Source organism: Mytilus edulis, unplaced genomic scaffold, assembly GCF_963676685.1.
Source record: "Mytilus edulis unplaced genomic scaffold, xbMytEdul2.2 SCAFFOLD_676, whole genome shotgun sequence".
In the NCBI taxonomy this organism is placed as follows: domain Eukaryota; kingdom Metazoa; phylum Mollusca; class Bivalvia; order Mytilida; family Mytilidae; genus Mytilus; species Mytilus edulis.
The window spans coordinates 18,889-32,440 of NW_027268399.1; the positions used below are offsets into that span (position 1 = coordinate 18,889).

Consider the following 13,552-nt stretch of genomic DNA (forward strand, 5'->3'; position numbering starts at 1 on the left):
AAAATTCAATCTGAAAGATACTTCATGAAAGAATCTGCAAGTAGACAGACTGGGACATCTGTGGAAATTAATTCTATCAACAGTATTCCAGAATGTTCAGATAATATTTCTACAGTATCTAACAAGTCTCTAGCAGAAACTGTTAGACAAACCGATACAGATTATATAATTACCAGGAAAAGAAAACTACCATCAGAGTTTGAAAGTACATGTCCAGTAAATAACAAGAAGCTATTAATGGATATTAATGATACGGTTAGAGGATTTTTCAAGGTTAGAGATTATGTAAATAAAAGGTCCATTGATCCAGTGACATTGAAGAAAAACTTGATTCAAGGATATGTTAGGAATTTTTTTCGTAGAAATAATGAAACCACTTCAAATCTTCAACAAAAGGATATCATCATCGATAATATGGGAAACTTTGAAGCTGTAAAACTTCTGAAAAAACAGCAAGTCAAGTATTTTGTGCATGAAACTAAGAATGATGAAATCAAAGACCTTGTTAATGCTACATGGAAGGCTAGGTCCGAACAATTAGACGAAGATATTTCAGGTTCTACTTCTAAAGATTTACAAAATGGACAAAATATGAAAAAGTTAACAGATGGAAACATAAATTCCATTGAATTTGAACAAGCTGAGGTTGCTGTTTATGAAAGTGATGAGGAATCTGAGAGCCATCCTGGTTATGAAATTGTCATCTTTGGTCAACATAACCTGGATGAAAGTAACGATGCTGGGCTAGGCAGAGATCACCCAACAGAAAATGTTAATGTCTCCAGAAAAATAGACACAATTGTTGATTCAGTAGTCACAACTGTCACTGATCTAGTACAACAGGAAACTAACATCTGTAGGGAAGAGTCACAGAATCATGATGACCAGGAATGCATCATTAAAAACATAGCAGATCTTAGCAACAGAACAAAAGAGCAAACTCAACCTGTGGCACAAACCAGTGAATCAGAAAAGGACAGTAACAATAAGACCATAAGAGAAGAGGAACATATATGTCAAAATCTGGCAGATGAAATACCCAGGAGAGAATGTTATATCCTGAAGATAAATGATGAAGTAGGACGCAATACAGCTATTATTACTGATGATGTTGATTGTGTCAAGATAGCTGATAATGAAATGATTATTGTACAAGAATTAGAAGATCATGATTCGGTAAAGCCTGAGGAACAAATGGATGCCCTTATAGATGACAAACAAGACCAGATATTAACACGGATAGAACAAAATAACATTGTGGACATTGATGGCAATGGAACAAGGGATGAAGACCCAATACAAACACAAACTAATGTTGAGGAGAGTGAAAACAGCAATATACAGGTCACTGATCTTCAACAAGATCTCATAGCAACACAGGCTGAATTAATGGATTTGGAGAAAAAAGATGAAGAGGAAATATTAGAAGGCATGAATGTTGAACCAAACTTGGCAGCAACCCTATCTAAGTTTAATGAAATAAAGAAGTTTGGAGAGACTCAAGATAGTATGGCAACAGACAATCCAGATCTTATAGATACACAACCATATTCTGATGCATCTGAGACCACAGAGCAGTTGGAACCAGTAACAATTGTCAATGATGGTAAACTTGATAAATCTAATGTTAAAGAACTGGAAAAATCAGTAACGAATGTCAATCATTGTGAACTTGATGAATCGGTTGTTGAAGAACCAGAGGAATTGGTAACGATTGTCAATCATTGTGAACTTAATGAATCGGTTGTTGAAGAACCAGAGGAATCGGTAAAGATTGTCAATCATTGTGAACTTAATGAATCGGTTGTTGAAGAACCAGAGGAATCGGTAACGATTGTCAATCATTGTGAACTTAATGAATCGGTTGTTGAAGAACCAGAGGAATTGGTGAAGATTGTCAATCATTGTGAACTTGATGAATCGGTTGTTGAAGAACCAGAGGAATTGGTAACAATTGTCAATCATTGTGAACTTAATGAATCGGTTGTTGAAGAACCAGAGGAGTCGATAAAGATTGTCAATCATTGTAAACTTAATGAATCGGTTGTTGAAGAACCAGAGGAATCGGTAATGATTGTCAATCATGGTGAACTTGATGAATCGGTTGTAGCAAGTAATATTAGTCATGGTAATGTGTTTGAGGACACACTTGTAAACATTGATGAAATAAATAGTGATGACACCACTTTTACAGAAAATACTACATGCAGAACACAGTCGCCAAAAGATTGTCTGCCAGATATGTATAATAGAAACAATGAAGAAACGATCATATCGATTGTAAATGATGGTGAATTTGATGAATCGGTTGTAGCAAGTAATATTAGTCATGGTAATGTGTTTGAAGACACACTATTAAACATTGATGAAATAAAAAGTGATGACACCATTCGTGACAATTATGTCAAACAACCCAGTAATAGTACCACTTTGAATGGAGTTACTGTCGAACAACTCTTCAAGGAAACATCTAGTACTTGCTCAAAAAATACTTATAAATTTACAACCAGAACACAAAGTAAATCTCATCAAGAGGGCAATCTGAATAAAAATGAGTCGCCTAAAAACTGTCAACCCAATATGGATGCAACAAGTATTCAAGAGACGATTCTATCGGATGCCCTCAATAGTGAGGATTCTGCTAGCTTATTTGACAACCACCAAGAAGACTTTGGAGAGAAAAAAATATCTGCAGTATTAGAACAAATAGATGACTCTAGCAAAGAAAATTCTGAAGATGGCTCTCCAACAAAACATAGTCAAGATACTGTGGAATACAATCAAGAAAGTGGTTTACCAGGGAACAAAGATGAAAGCAAAATTGATGATAATGGGCAAGAATTACCAATTGTTGGTGAAGACTCATTTGTCTTTGACTTTAGTAACACCTCTGATTGTGAGGATAGTGAAAAATTGATGATAGATCTTAACACAGGCAAGGATGATACAAGTCAATATGATTCTGATGAAAAAGTGGCCGAAGACGTTGATGTTTCCAATGAAAGTAATATAATTATTTCAGACAGCACTGAAAATGGTAAATCTGACTTTGAAGAAATTATTAGGGATACCACCAATAAGTCTGAGCTTGAAGTTGATAATAAAAGGTCTGTCAATTTAACTGAGAATGACACTGGTACAGGAGATCATCTTGCAGGAAAAGTGACGAAAATCTTCACAAGTTTTATGAATCGTTTGAAGTCTGAATCGGGTACAGATGAAATCGAAAGGGTACGCAATACATCTGGTAACTATGGAGATGACAAGACAAATTATAGTACATATACACTGCCAGACTTTGATATTTCCTCTGATGGTAGCTTACTAAAATCAGAGAGTAGAAGTAGAGAGAGCTCTGTAGAGTTTGTTTGTACAGGTCCTGTAACACCAAGTGCTGATTTATGTAATGAGGATTCTGATTCCCTGCCAGAAGTTGAATTTCTAAGAGCCAGTCCAGCAAAACATCCAATCGTTAAAGAGGAAAAGTCAGGTGATGATTCTGGATTAGAAAGTGGCATAGATGTTACAGATAAGGTTGATGACGTCATTGATCAGAATTGTAAGAAATTGATAGTCGGGTTGCCATCCACTCCAGTTAAAAATGAGCAAATAAAGGCTGTATTTCATGTCTCAGACAGTTCTAGTCTGGAAAATAATACACCACCTATTCAACGGTGTATTACACCTGTCAAATTCAGAGAGTCGACCCCGTCAAAATTCAAACTTAAGTTGAAAAAACTTGATGCAGTTGAAGAAAGTCCAAGAAAAAAGAGTTTAAGAAAGAAAAAGAAGGATCCTAGCCCTAAAAAGCAAAAATCCCCAATAAAAATTCCTATAGAACCAGATGAGAGCCCCAATAAAAGACCATCCAGGAAGAAAAAGACTGATACCAGTTCTGAAAAGGAGAAAACACCTGTTCATGATGGAGAGATTCCAGGGAAGGGAGAAGGGAGAAAAAGGAAACTATATCAAAGTCCTAAAACTTGCCAGACACCTGAAAAGAAAAAAGATAATCCTAGCAAAAAGAAAAAAATGACTCAAGAAAAACGACGGTTAAGTGATTTGATTGAAATTTGGACTGATGATGACTCTGAATCTGAGATGGTGTCAAGATCATCTATAGTCAAAACTGAACAGAATGAAGGGCATGATGATGAACCAAGTTATGAAGTGGCAACTGCAGAGAGTAGTAGTCCTACAGATGACACCAGTCAAAAAGGTATACCTGTACAAGTATAAACTGAACCCTGGGTAACAAGAGTTGTATTGTATTTTGGCCCCTATGACCCCTTTTAGCATTCTTAAATTTTTTAGTTGCAAATATAACTATCATTTTTTTTAAGAAAGGATTCAAAATATAGAGGGCAAATTGCTGACATTAAAATAACCTTGTAAATTGAAAGGGGTTGTTTATATACCATTTGACATTGTGAAGGTTTTCCAGTAATTTATTTTGATTTAATCAAATATTTTTTTATTAAAATACGATCTTCTATTCCTAAGGGTTGAGTTGAAAAGGTATATTTTGTTAAGAAAATCTGACAAAAACAGACTGACAGCTGGCAGAACATAATATTTTAATTGTTAAAGAAACAAAAAGTTTTGTATAGCTAACTTCTTTAAAGCTTTATAATTTAGAAGATGGAAGACCTGGATGCTTCATACTTTGTATATAGATGCCTTATGTTATGAATTTTCAGTCAGTCACATGTTCAATGTCTTTGACCTCATTTTCATGGTTCAGTGACTACTTGAAAAAAATGTTCCCATTCTTTGTAATGTTGAATTCTCTCTCACTATAGGATAACTATATTTGGTATGTGTGTACCTTACAAGGTCTTCATGCCCGTCAGACAATTTTCACTTGATCTCAACCTCATTTCATGGATCAGTGAACAAGGTTAAGTTTTGGTGGTCAAATCCATATCTCAGATACTGTATGCAATAGGTCTAGTATATTCTGTGTATTGAAGCACTGTAAGGTGTACATGTCTAACTGGCAGGTGTCATCTGACCTTGACCTCATGTTCATGGTTCAATGGTTAGAATTAAGTTTTTGTGTTTTGGTATGATTTTCTTATACTGTATGCAATAGGTCTACTATATATGGCATATGGAATGATTGTAAGGTGAACATGTCTGGCTGACAGGTGCCATCTTAAATTGATTTATTATGAAGGTGTAAAACCACTAAATCAAAGCATGTCACATCCTGTTTCATATGAAAAAGAGTCAGAAAAAAAAATTCCATGAATTTGGCAGCTGTAGGAAACCATCCTTGCATTTCTTTGCAAAAAAAAATGTGAACTATAAACATAATCTTGGGTGTCTCTAAACACCATTCTTTTTGATTTGGTGTGTCTATTTTATATTTTGGAAAACTTGAGGTGATGTGGTTACTAAAGCTTGTAAACAGGGGAAAAATGGGTAAAGATTTGATTGGTTAACTTTTGGGAATGGTTATTATCTTATATGCAATGAAATGTAATGTGAAATTTTTACTGTTGTACTTGACAGCATAAAACTTACTTTTACTTAAAAGAAAAATTCTGCACAATTTTTTGAAAAGTCCCAAATTAACAAAGACATAATGGAAAACAATGGTGATATTACTCCTGAAATTGAAGGTTGAAAATCATGCAACCAAACCTGTATTTATACGGTGATTTCAATCTATTTACAGATTGTTCTGATGGATATGAATGGTGCAGTCAAGAAACCCGTACTACAGAAAAGGTAATACAGTTATTTTAATTCTATTTAGTTAGAATGCTAACTATAGATTACTGTTTTGAATTCAAGATTTATAAGAAGATGTGGTATAAGTGCTAATGAGACAATTCTCCATCCATGTCATGATTGGTAAAAGAAAAACCATTATAGGTCAACATAAGGCCGTCAACAGGGAGCCTTGGTTCACATCAAACAGCAAGCTATAAGGGCCCCCAAAAATGACAACTGTAAAACCATTGGAACGGGGAAACCAACGGTCTAATCTATATAAAACACCACATCAACAAACGACAAATACTGAACATCAGGTTCTTGACTTGTGTGCAGTATGTTTGTCTGGCTGGCTCTTGATATTAAAAAAAAATCATGATATATAATGAAATAGTATGCCTAATTTTCTTCTATATTGGATAGCTGTTTCATTGCCACTCCAACCATATCTCCTTTAAACAAAATATATCATACTTGTTTTTTTCTATTGCAAAATTTTAATTTACAAAAAGATTTAATTGAAAAAGATACAGATAATCCTTTTTGAGGCAGCCCCCTGTCCCAAAAGAGGATAGAAATGCAGAAATATTAAAGTAACAATTTGAGTGTTGGCACATCTCATTTCCATGGAGATTGCTTAGCCATGAACTACTTTCAGTCATGGTTCATTGACTTTGAATATTTACAAAACTTTACTTTTTAAAGTGTTACTATTTTAATTTCAACATATGCATTATTTAAATTACAAAAATGCAAGACATATCTCTGATAGCAGTTTATCATTTATTTTGAAAACAGGATGCAGTACAAGGTACACAGTCCAGTATCAGTGATATCGATAATATTCATAGTGGAGGAAAGTACAGACTGTAATACACCACCCTGTCAACAAACGTTAATACCAGACGACCAAATATCAGAACTCTCATTTTCAAATACTGTTGTCACCGATTCAGTGACGGAAGATGAGAGCATCTGTTTGGAAAGATTACCAGGTCTGGTTCCATCAGATCAGACACCAACCACTGCAACTTCTTATGATGAAAATGAGGCTGACTTAGACAATGACCATACTGACGGAGAAATGTCTTCTGTGAAGGAAATTGATCACCGTGATATACAATGTACATTTGAAGATGTGGCTACTGATGATGATGACAATGAGGACATTGGTAACATTGTAAATTTCCTTGAAAATGAAACTGTATGTTATAGTGACCTTCATGAAGATCAGAGGTCATTAAGTGGACAGTCTCACACTGGGGATGATTATCCCTCTGTTGATAGACAACTATCTCCTACTTATGAAATGGAAAGAGAACCAGTGTTAGGTGTAAAGTATGGTTTCCTGTCAGAATCAGAAGAAAAGAGCACAGACTATGACAATCTACGCAATAATTCTGAATGTGATTATTTTAAAAATGGAATGGAAACGTCATCACCAAATGAGTTTGAAAAGGTGACATTGAGGAGACTGCAAAACTTGGAAAAGAAATTACATGAGAAATCATTGAATCGTCAACATGTGACAAGTATGGAGACTGGTACTCCCAACATTTCTAGAAGTGATGAAACTGTATTGTATTATGATGATGAAAGTGGTCCAACAGTTCATATAGAAAAGGTTGGGGGGAATTTTGCTGGTGATTTCAATCCATGTTCAGATGACGAGTACAATGATATCGACAGTGGAACTCCTTTGTCATTACAGTTTGGTAGTAGTAGTTTGAACATGCCTGCTCTTAATGATGAAGTAAGGGATCCACACCACGTAGAAGAGAGAATGGAAGACTCTACCAATTCTAGTGCTGCAAATAAAGAAAATGTACTTGGACACCATAGGACAAGCCCAGACATCTCCAACCGGATAAATTACTCTCAAAGTTTGGAAGGTAGCTCTATAGAATACCAAGAAGATGATGGAAATTTTGATCAACGCCAAAATGAGGGTTATAATGACAAAAGTATTGATGTTTTATATGAAAGGAATAGAAACTCGTTGACTTCTTCATACCCACAAAATATTAAAGAGGAAATAAAATCACCAGAAGAGATTATGCCTAAAAGAAAAGCTAAAAATTTACTGGAAAAGCTTAGGGCCAAGAAGATGAGGTTATCACTACCAAAAGCCACAATTCCATTAGAAGTGAAAGAAAATGATGGACAAGTAGCTGGTCCTAGTCAAATTAGACCTCATACACCTGCCATGTCTGGGGATTTAGATAGGTATGACATGATCTTGATATTTGCTCTATAGGTTATCACTGATATTATATATATAATTTGATAATTACCTTAAAAATATAAATAAAATAATTTAAGAAATCAAATGGGGTAAATGGCAACATTCTGATATTGTTTTGGGATTAGAGTGGCCTTATATGTGCTTTTATAATTGTATGGTCAATATAAAAGTTCTTGTGTTTAGTGCAAGATGCATTATTTTTTCCAATCAGGTTTTAATGTTTGTAGGTAAAAGATAACCACATGTTAAAAGTGTTCTACAATGTACAAGTTTTCTAAATGCATGAATGTAAAACTGTTTAAACCACCAAAATAAACATCTACAGAAATTTGAACTTGTCAAAAATCTAGGTAAATTGGAACACACAAATCTGTGTCCGTTCTGAAAAAAAAATTAAGATATAAGAACAAAATAAGCATATGGTGTACTTAAGGTGGTACCTAACACTACAGGGAGATAACTCTGTAAAATCAGCTAAACGTTTTAATCACATTGTATTGTTAAGGAAATATTAAGCTTCCTAATGATCAAAATTGGTGTTTGTCAAACTGCTATCTATCCAACCAATTTTTTCCGAGAAAGTGATTGGTTCAAGTTTTCTGAAATTTTATATATTTTTTTCAAAGGGTCAAAGCAAATGTTTTGTCAAAAGTTTATGAAAATTAAACGAGTCAAATTAATTTTAGTCAAGGTGTTGGGTACCACCTTAACAGTATTTTATAGATTACAGATTTTTGTTGTAGAGATTTTCAATAACATGTATATCATTATGCTATTGATGTTTTTCTATACAGGTGCAAGGAAGTAGTATTGAAATTGAGGAAATCTTTGTCAAAGGAAAAGAAAATGAAAAACCAACAAAGAGTTGAAGTTTGGAAGTAAGTATACTTTGAAGGTCACCTTGAACGTACTTGTATTTTTATGAAACATACACCGATTTACTAGAATTACATGGTTTTGGTTTGATGTCTACTTTGAAATTTTTGCAAAGCTTGCATGTTTAGGTTTGGGATTATATCAATGTAAGATGAACCGCCAAATTATATTAAATCAATAATATTTGGTATATAGTTGCCTTAGCATTAGCATTCCTTCTTTCCACATTATTATTCAATCCTGGTTCATTTACTTTGAAAGTTTTGCATAGTTTTCATGTTAAGTCTTGACATTAAATTAAAACATGTACAATCAAAATTACATGCAGTAGGCAAGACATATCTCTATGTTAACAGTCATTAATTTCTTGATTTTGTTTACCTTTACCAACGATACTTGACCAGTTGAACAACACATCTGACTACTGTAAAGTGCTAGTTAGAGTATTGGAATTTCAAATGCTTTTTTATTTTAAGCAAGAATTGAAAGAGCTTGAGAGTAAATTTTCTTTGCCTGAGATAAAAGTGTCTTCTGTAAAGTGCTTATTAGAATATTTGAATTTTAAATGCTTATTTATTTTAGACAAGAATTGAAGGATCTTGAGAGACAACTTTGTTTGCCTTTGATAAAAGTGTCTGCTGTAAAGTTTGAATTAGAATAGAGGATTTTAAAATGCTTCTTTATTTTAGGCAAGAATTGACAGAGCTTGAGAGTAAACTTTGTTCACCTAAAATAAAAATGGCTAATTAGAATAGTGGAACTTCAAATGCATATTTATTTTAGGCAAGAATTAACCGAGCTTGAGAGTAAACTATGTTCACCCAAGGTTACAGTGGCTGTGGTAGGAACAACGGGTGCTGGGAAGTCCAGTCTGATGAATGCCATCATAGACCACTACAATGTATTACCTACGTCAGGTACACAGGCCTGTACTGCTGTGGTTGTCAAGATAGAAAGTAACAGTACAAGTGATCTGTTCGAAGCTGATATTGAATTTCTCTCTAAAGAGGTAAACATTTACCATTACATGTAATCAAAACAAATGCTTTATTAATGAGCAGGAAGTACAACCATTGAAAGTAGTTTTTGTTTCTTCTTTTGCATTTAATAAGGTCTTTTTAGCTCGCCGATGCAGAGTCCTTCATCGTAAACTATTTCAAATATCTTCTACTCTGAAACTACTGGGCCAAACACCTTCAAATTTAAATAAATGTTCCTTCGGATATCTAGTTTATAAATTGTATCGGAAGTTTTGATCCATCGACAAACATTATATCTCAAAAATTAAAGCTTTTAGAGCAAAACTGACATGGGGTCAAATTGTTCAATTGGTCAAGATCTATCAGCCCTGAATTTTCAGACAAACCAAACAATCCATTGTTGGGTTGCTGCCACTAAATTGGTATTTTTAAGGAAATTTTGCAGTTTTTTGTTATTATCTTGAATATTATAGACAGATCGAAACTGTAAACAGCAATAATGTTCAGCAAAGTAAGATCTACAAAAATTACCCCTTAAGGAGTTATTGCCCTTTAAAGACAATTTTACACAATTTGTTCATCAAGTTTGCTAACATTTAAAAATCTTTTTCTCTGAAACTACTGGGCCAATTACCTTCAAACTTTAACTAAATGTTCCTAAGGGTATCTTGTTTATAGATTGTATCCCAAGTTTTGATCCATTGACAAACATCAATCAAGTTTGCTAACATTTAAATACATCTCTGAAATACAGGTCAGCGATTCAGGCTCTTGAGAGCCTCTTGTTATACAAATGGTCTTGAAATTTGAAACGGTAAATCCTTTTTTCTTTAAAAAAAAATATTGTATTCTTTAACTAGGTAAAAAATGATAAGAAAATATAATATATTCTTGCATGGTTGATTTATTAAAGATTTACTAAAAACACAAACCATTTGTCTGATTAATCCAACCAGTTAGAAGTTACTAGGTACCAGGGGCTGCTCTGGCTCCAAAAAAGTTGGAGCCAGGAAAATAGCCAGCTCCTATATTTTGTCGCCAGTTTTGAAAACTTGGAGCAAACTTTAGAACCAGCTAGAGTCTTTAATTCTTCTATCAAAATATAAACTATGTTCAATTTAAATTTCTTACGCACTCAGCCTGCACTTTACATCATTTAACATGTAATACTAAGTAAGTCATAGGGTGTTTATACATACAACAAAACTGACATGTGTTCTTCATTTTCTTTGTCAGTATTTCATATGTAGAATAATATACATTAGCTTATGGTCTGCTACAGAATAGAGAATTTTATTAAACTAAAAAATAAAAAAAATAGAAAAAAAATTGGTAATTGTATGAAGAAAACAGAATAAGAGGTGTTTAGATTTACAGAACAGTGAAAAATTGTATTAGAAATAAAGAATACAGAAAAAGATGACCAAGGCACCCTACCAACCCTACCCATCCTGCTACTAAACCCCTCTTTAACTCTTCCAATAACTCGAAAGACCCAAACATATATAAGTTCTATAGCCAGAAGTATGTAGCCATATCTAAGACATGTCTTTTAAAAGTAGGTATCTCAATGCTAGGAAAAAGTAAAAGTTATCTTTCTTTATTCGTGTGTGCTCCCTCTTTGGAGGATTATACACAGTACGTAGAAGAAGTAAACATGACCAACAATGGGGGTCGTTTTTGTTATTTTTGTATCACAACTGAGGGCAGTGAAAGACAAAGGAGTAGGTCCGGTAAGGATCAATTTTAGCCTCAAATTTCAAGTTCATCTGACGAATGAATTTGACCTCTTTTTTAACACTTAAGTGTCTATTTCATTTGAATCAATTAGTTTATGTGAAAGATTTTAACTGGTTTAGTCATTGAAAACGATCCGATTCAAGCTCAAATATGAAAAATCTACCAAATATGTCAAAAAATGTCACTTTTTAGATAGTTTTTGTCAAAAATGAAAGTGGCCGCATCCGTGTTCATCCAAAATCTTTATATATGTTATGTATTATCATAAAATACAACTTACATTTCAATATTAAGGATGAACACGAATGTGGCCACTTTCGTTTTACACGAAAACCGTCTAAAATTTAGCTAAAATGATAGAATTGTGAAGATTTCAGTAATTTAGCGTGACTTAATGGTGCTAGTACTCGATATATGTGCATTGTATTGCCAAAAACAACCAATATTTATGTAGCAGAAGCATTCTACTGTCCAATATATATTTAAAAGTTTACATTTTAACAATTTTGTAAAACTGCTATATTTTGGGGCCAAAAAGGGGTCTTACCGGACCTACTCCTTTCGTTTGAATTTGCTATTTTTTCATGGAAAACAAGTAAAACAATGTTTTTTAACAATTTGATTAACAACTTATGTTTTCTTCATTTAACTACAGTAAACATTGAAATTGTGTTGTTGTATGAACATTTCTTCAAATGAAGAAGACAAATGCAGACTGACCAATTCTATTTGAATTAATTAATGTTGATGATCATTAATGAACCATCCGATAAATGGATTACCAGTAACAACAGATGACACCTGTTGTAACCGTTGATTAGCTTGGGGTTGTAAACAAAGTCATAAACTTGCCTCCAGGTAAAATTTTGTACTATTTATTTTTTTAACTTTTACCAATCAACATGAAGATCGATATTGCTTAAGAAATGAAAATTTTTACATAGGAAAATGTTGGCGCCAAAAATATCGCCAGCAGCCACATTTTGTCACCAGATGAAATTAAAAAAACACAAATTGCGACATTGCCGACGCACAGCGCGGTCCCTTCTAGATACAGATTGATAACCTATGTCAAATGATTACACAACTGAAATTCAATTATTTGAAAAGAAGACTTGTTAAAAGTAAAAATTTGTTGGATTTTCCTTGCAGAAGGTTATGGTTTTCTCAGTCCTCTGGCTTTCTTGACCTATAAATACTGGCTGTCATGTTAATGCCAAGGTGGCAAAAGTGGCTTTTAACCCCAAAACACAACAATAAGCTTAGATTAACTGAAAAAATGAAATAGATCATTTTGAATTTTGTTTTAAATTGGAGAATTGATAATATTAGGTGATAGGTTAAGGAACTAAAGATGTGAAGTAATTTGCAGTTTATTACATAATAAGTGAGAGGACTTCTGATACTTGAGATTTTTGAAAATATTGATATTTAATTTCAGGAATGGGAGAATGAACTCCAACTATTGAAAAAAGACCTAACAGATAAAAATGGAAAAATAAAGAAAGTCAAACCTGACCCAGAAACAGAGGCAGGTGTAGCTTTTCTGAAGATGAGAGCTGTGTATGGAAAATTTGAAACTTTTGAACAGTTGTCCAGACCAACTCCTGTTACGAGATGTCTAGGAAAGATTGAAACTGTCAAGTCAAGATGTGTAAGTTATACTACTGTGGATTCATTTATTTTTCGTGGGTATCAATTTGCGTGGATTGAGGAAAACATGAATTTTCGTGGATATTTTATTTCGTGTTTTTTCCATACAAAGCCTATGAAAATTTTGTAATTTGTTGAACATTTGAATTTGTGCATGTTGTGGTTTGCTTGAACCCACAAAACCCATGAAAATTGGTATCCAACGAAAATATTATATATTTGATATATTATACCCCACTTGAGGTCATGGTGAGTGACTATATTGCATTCATCTTGGGCATGGTTCCATCGGTTCATCCAACTAATATTTCTTTCCCACTTTTCTCAAGTGCCA

General features: G+C 33.6%; 1 protein-coding gene across 1 annotated transcript; it reads left to right on the forward strand.

Annotated features, from left to right (window-relative positions):
* Window positions 1–24: 24 nt before the first annotated feature.
* On the forward strand, window positions 25–13,219 carry LOC139507404 (uncharacterized; the record flags this gene model as incomplete). Its single annotated transcript, XM_071295736.1, is given in 6 exon segments — window positions 25–4,233; window positions 5,684–5,736; window positions 6,523–7,950; window positions 8,764–8,847; window positions 9,629–9,854; window positions 13,007–13,219. Coding segments are annotated over 6 exon segments (6,213 nt in total), but the record flags the coding sequence as incomplete, so codon positions are not given.
* Window positions 13,220–13,552: the final 333 nt, after the last annotated feature.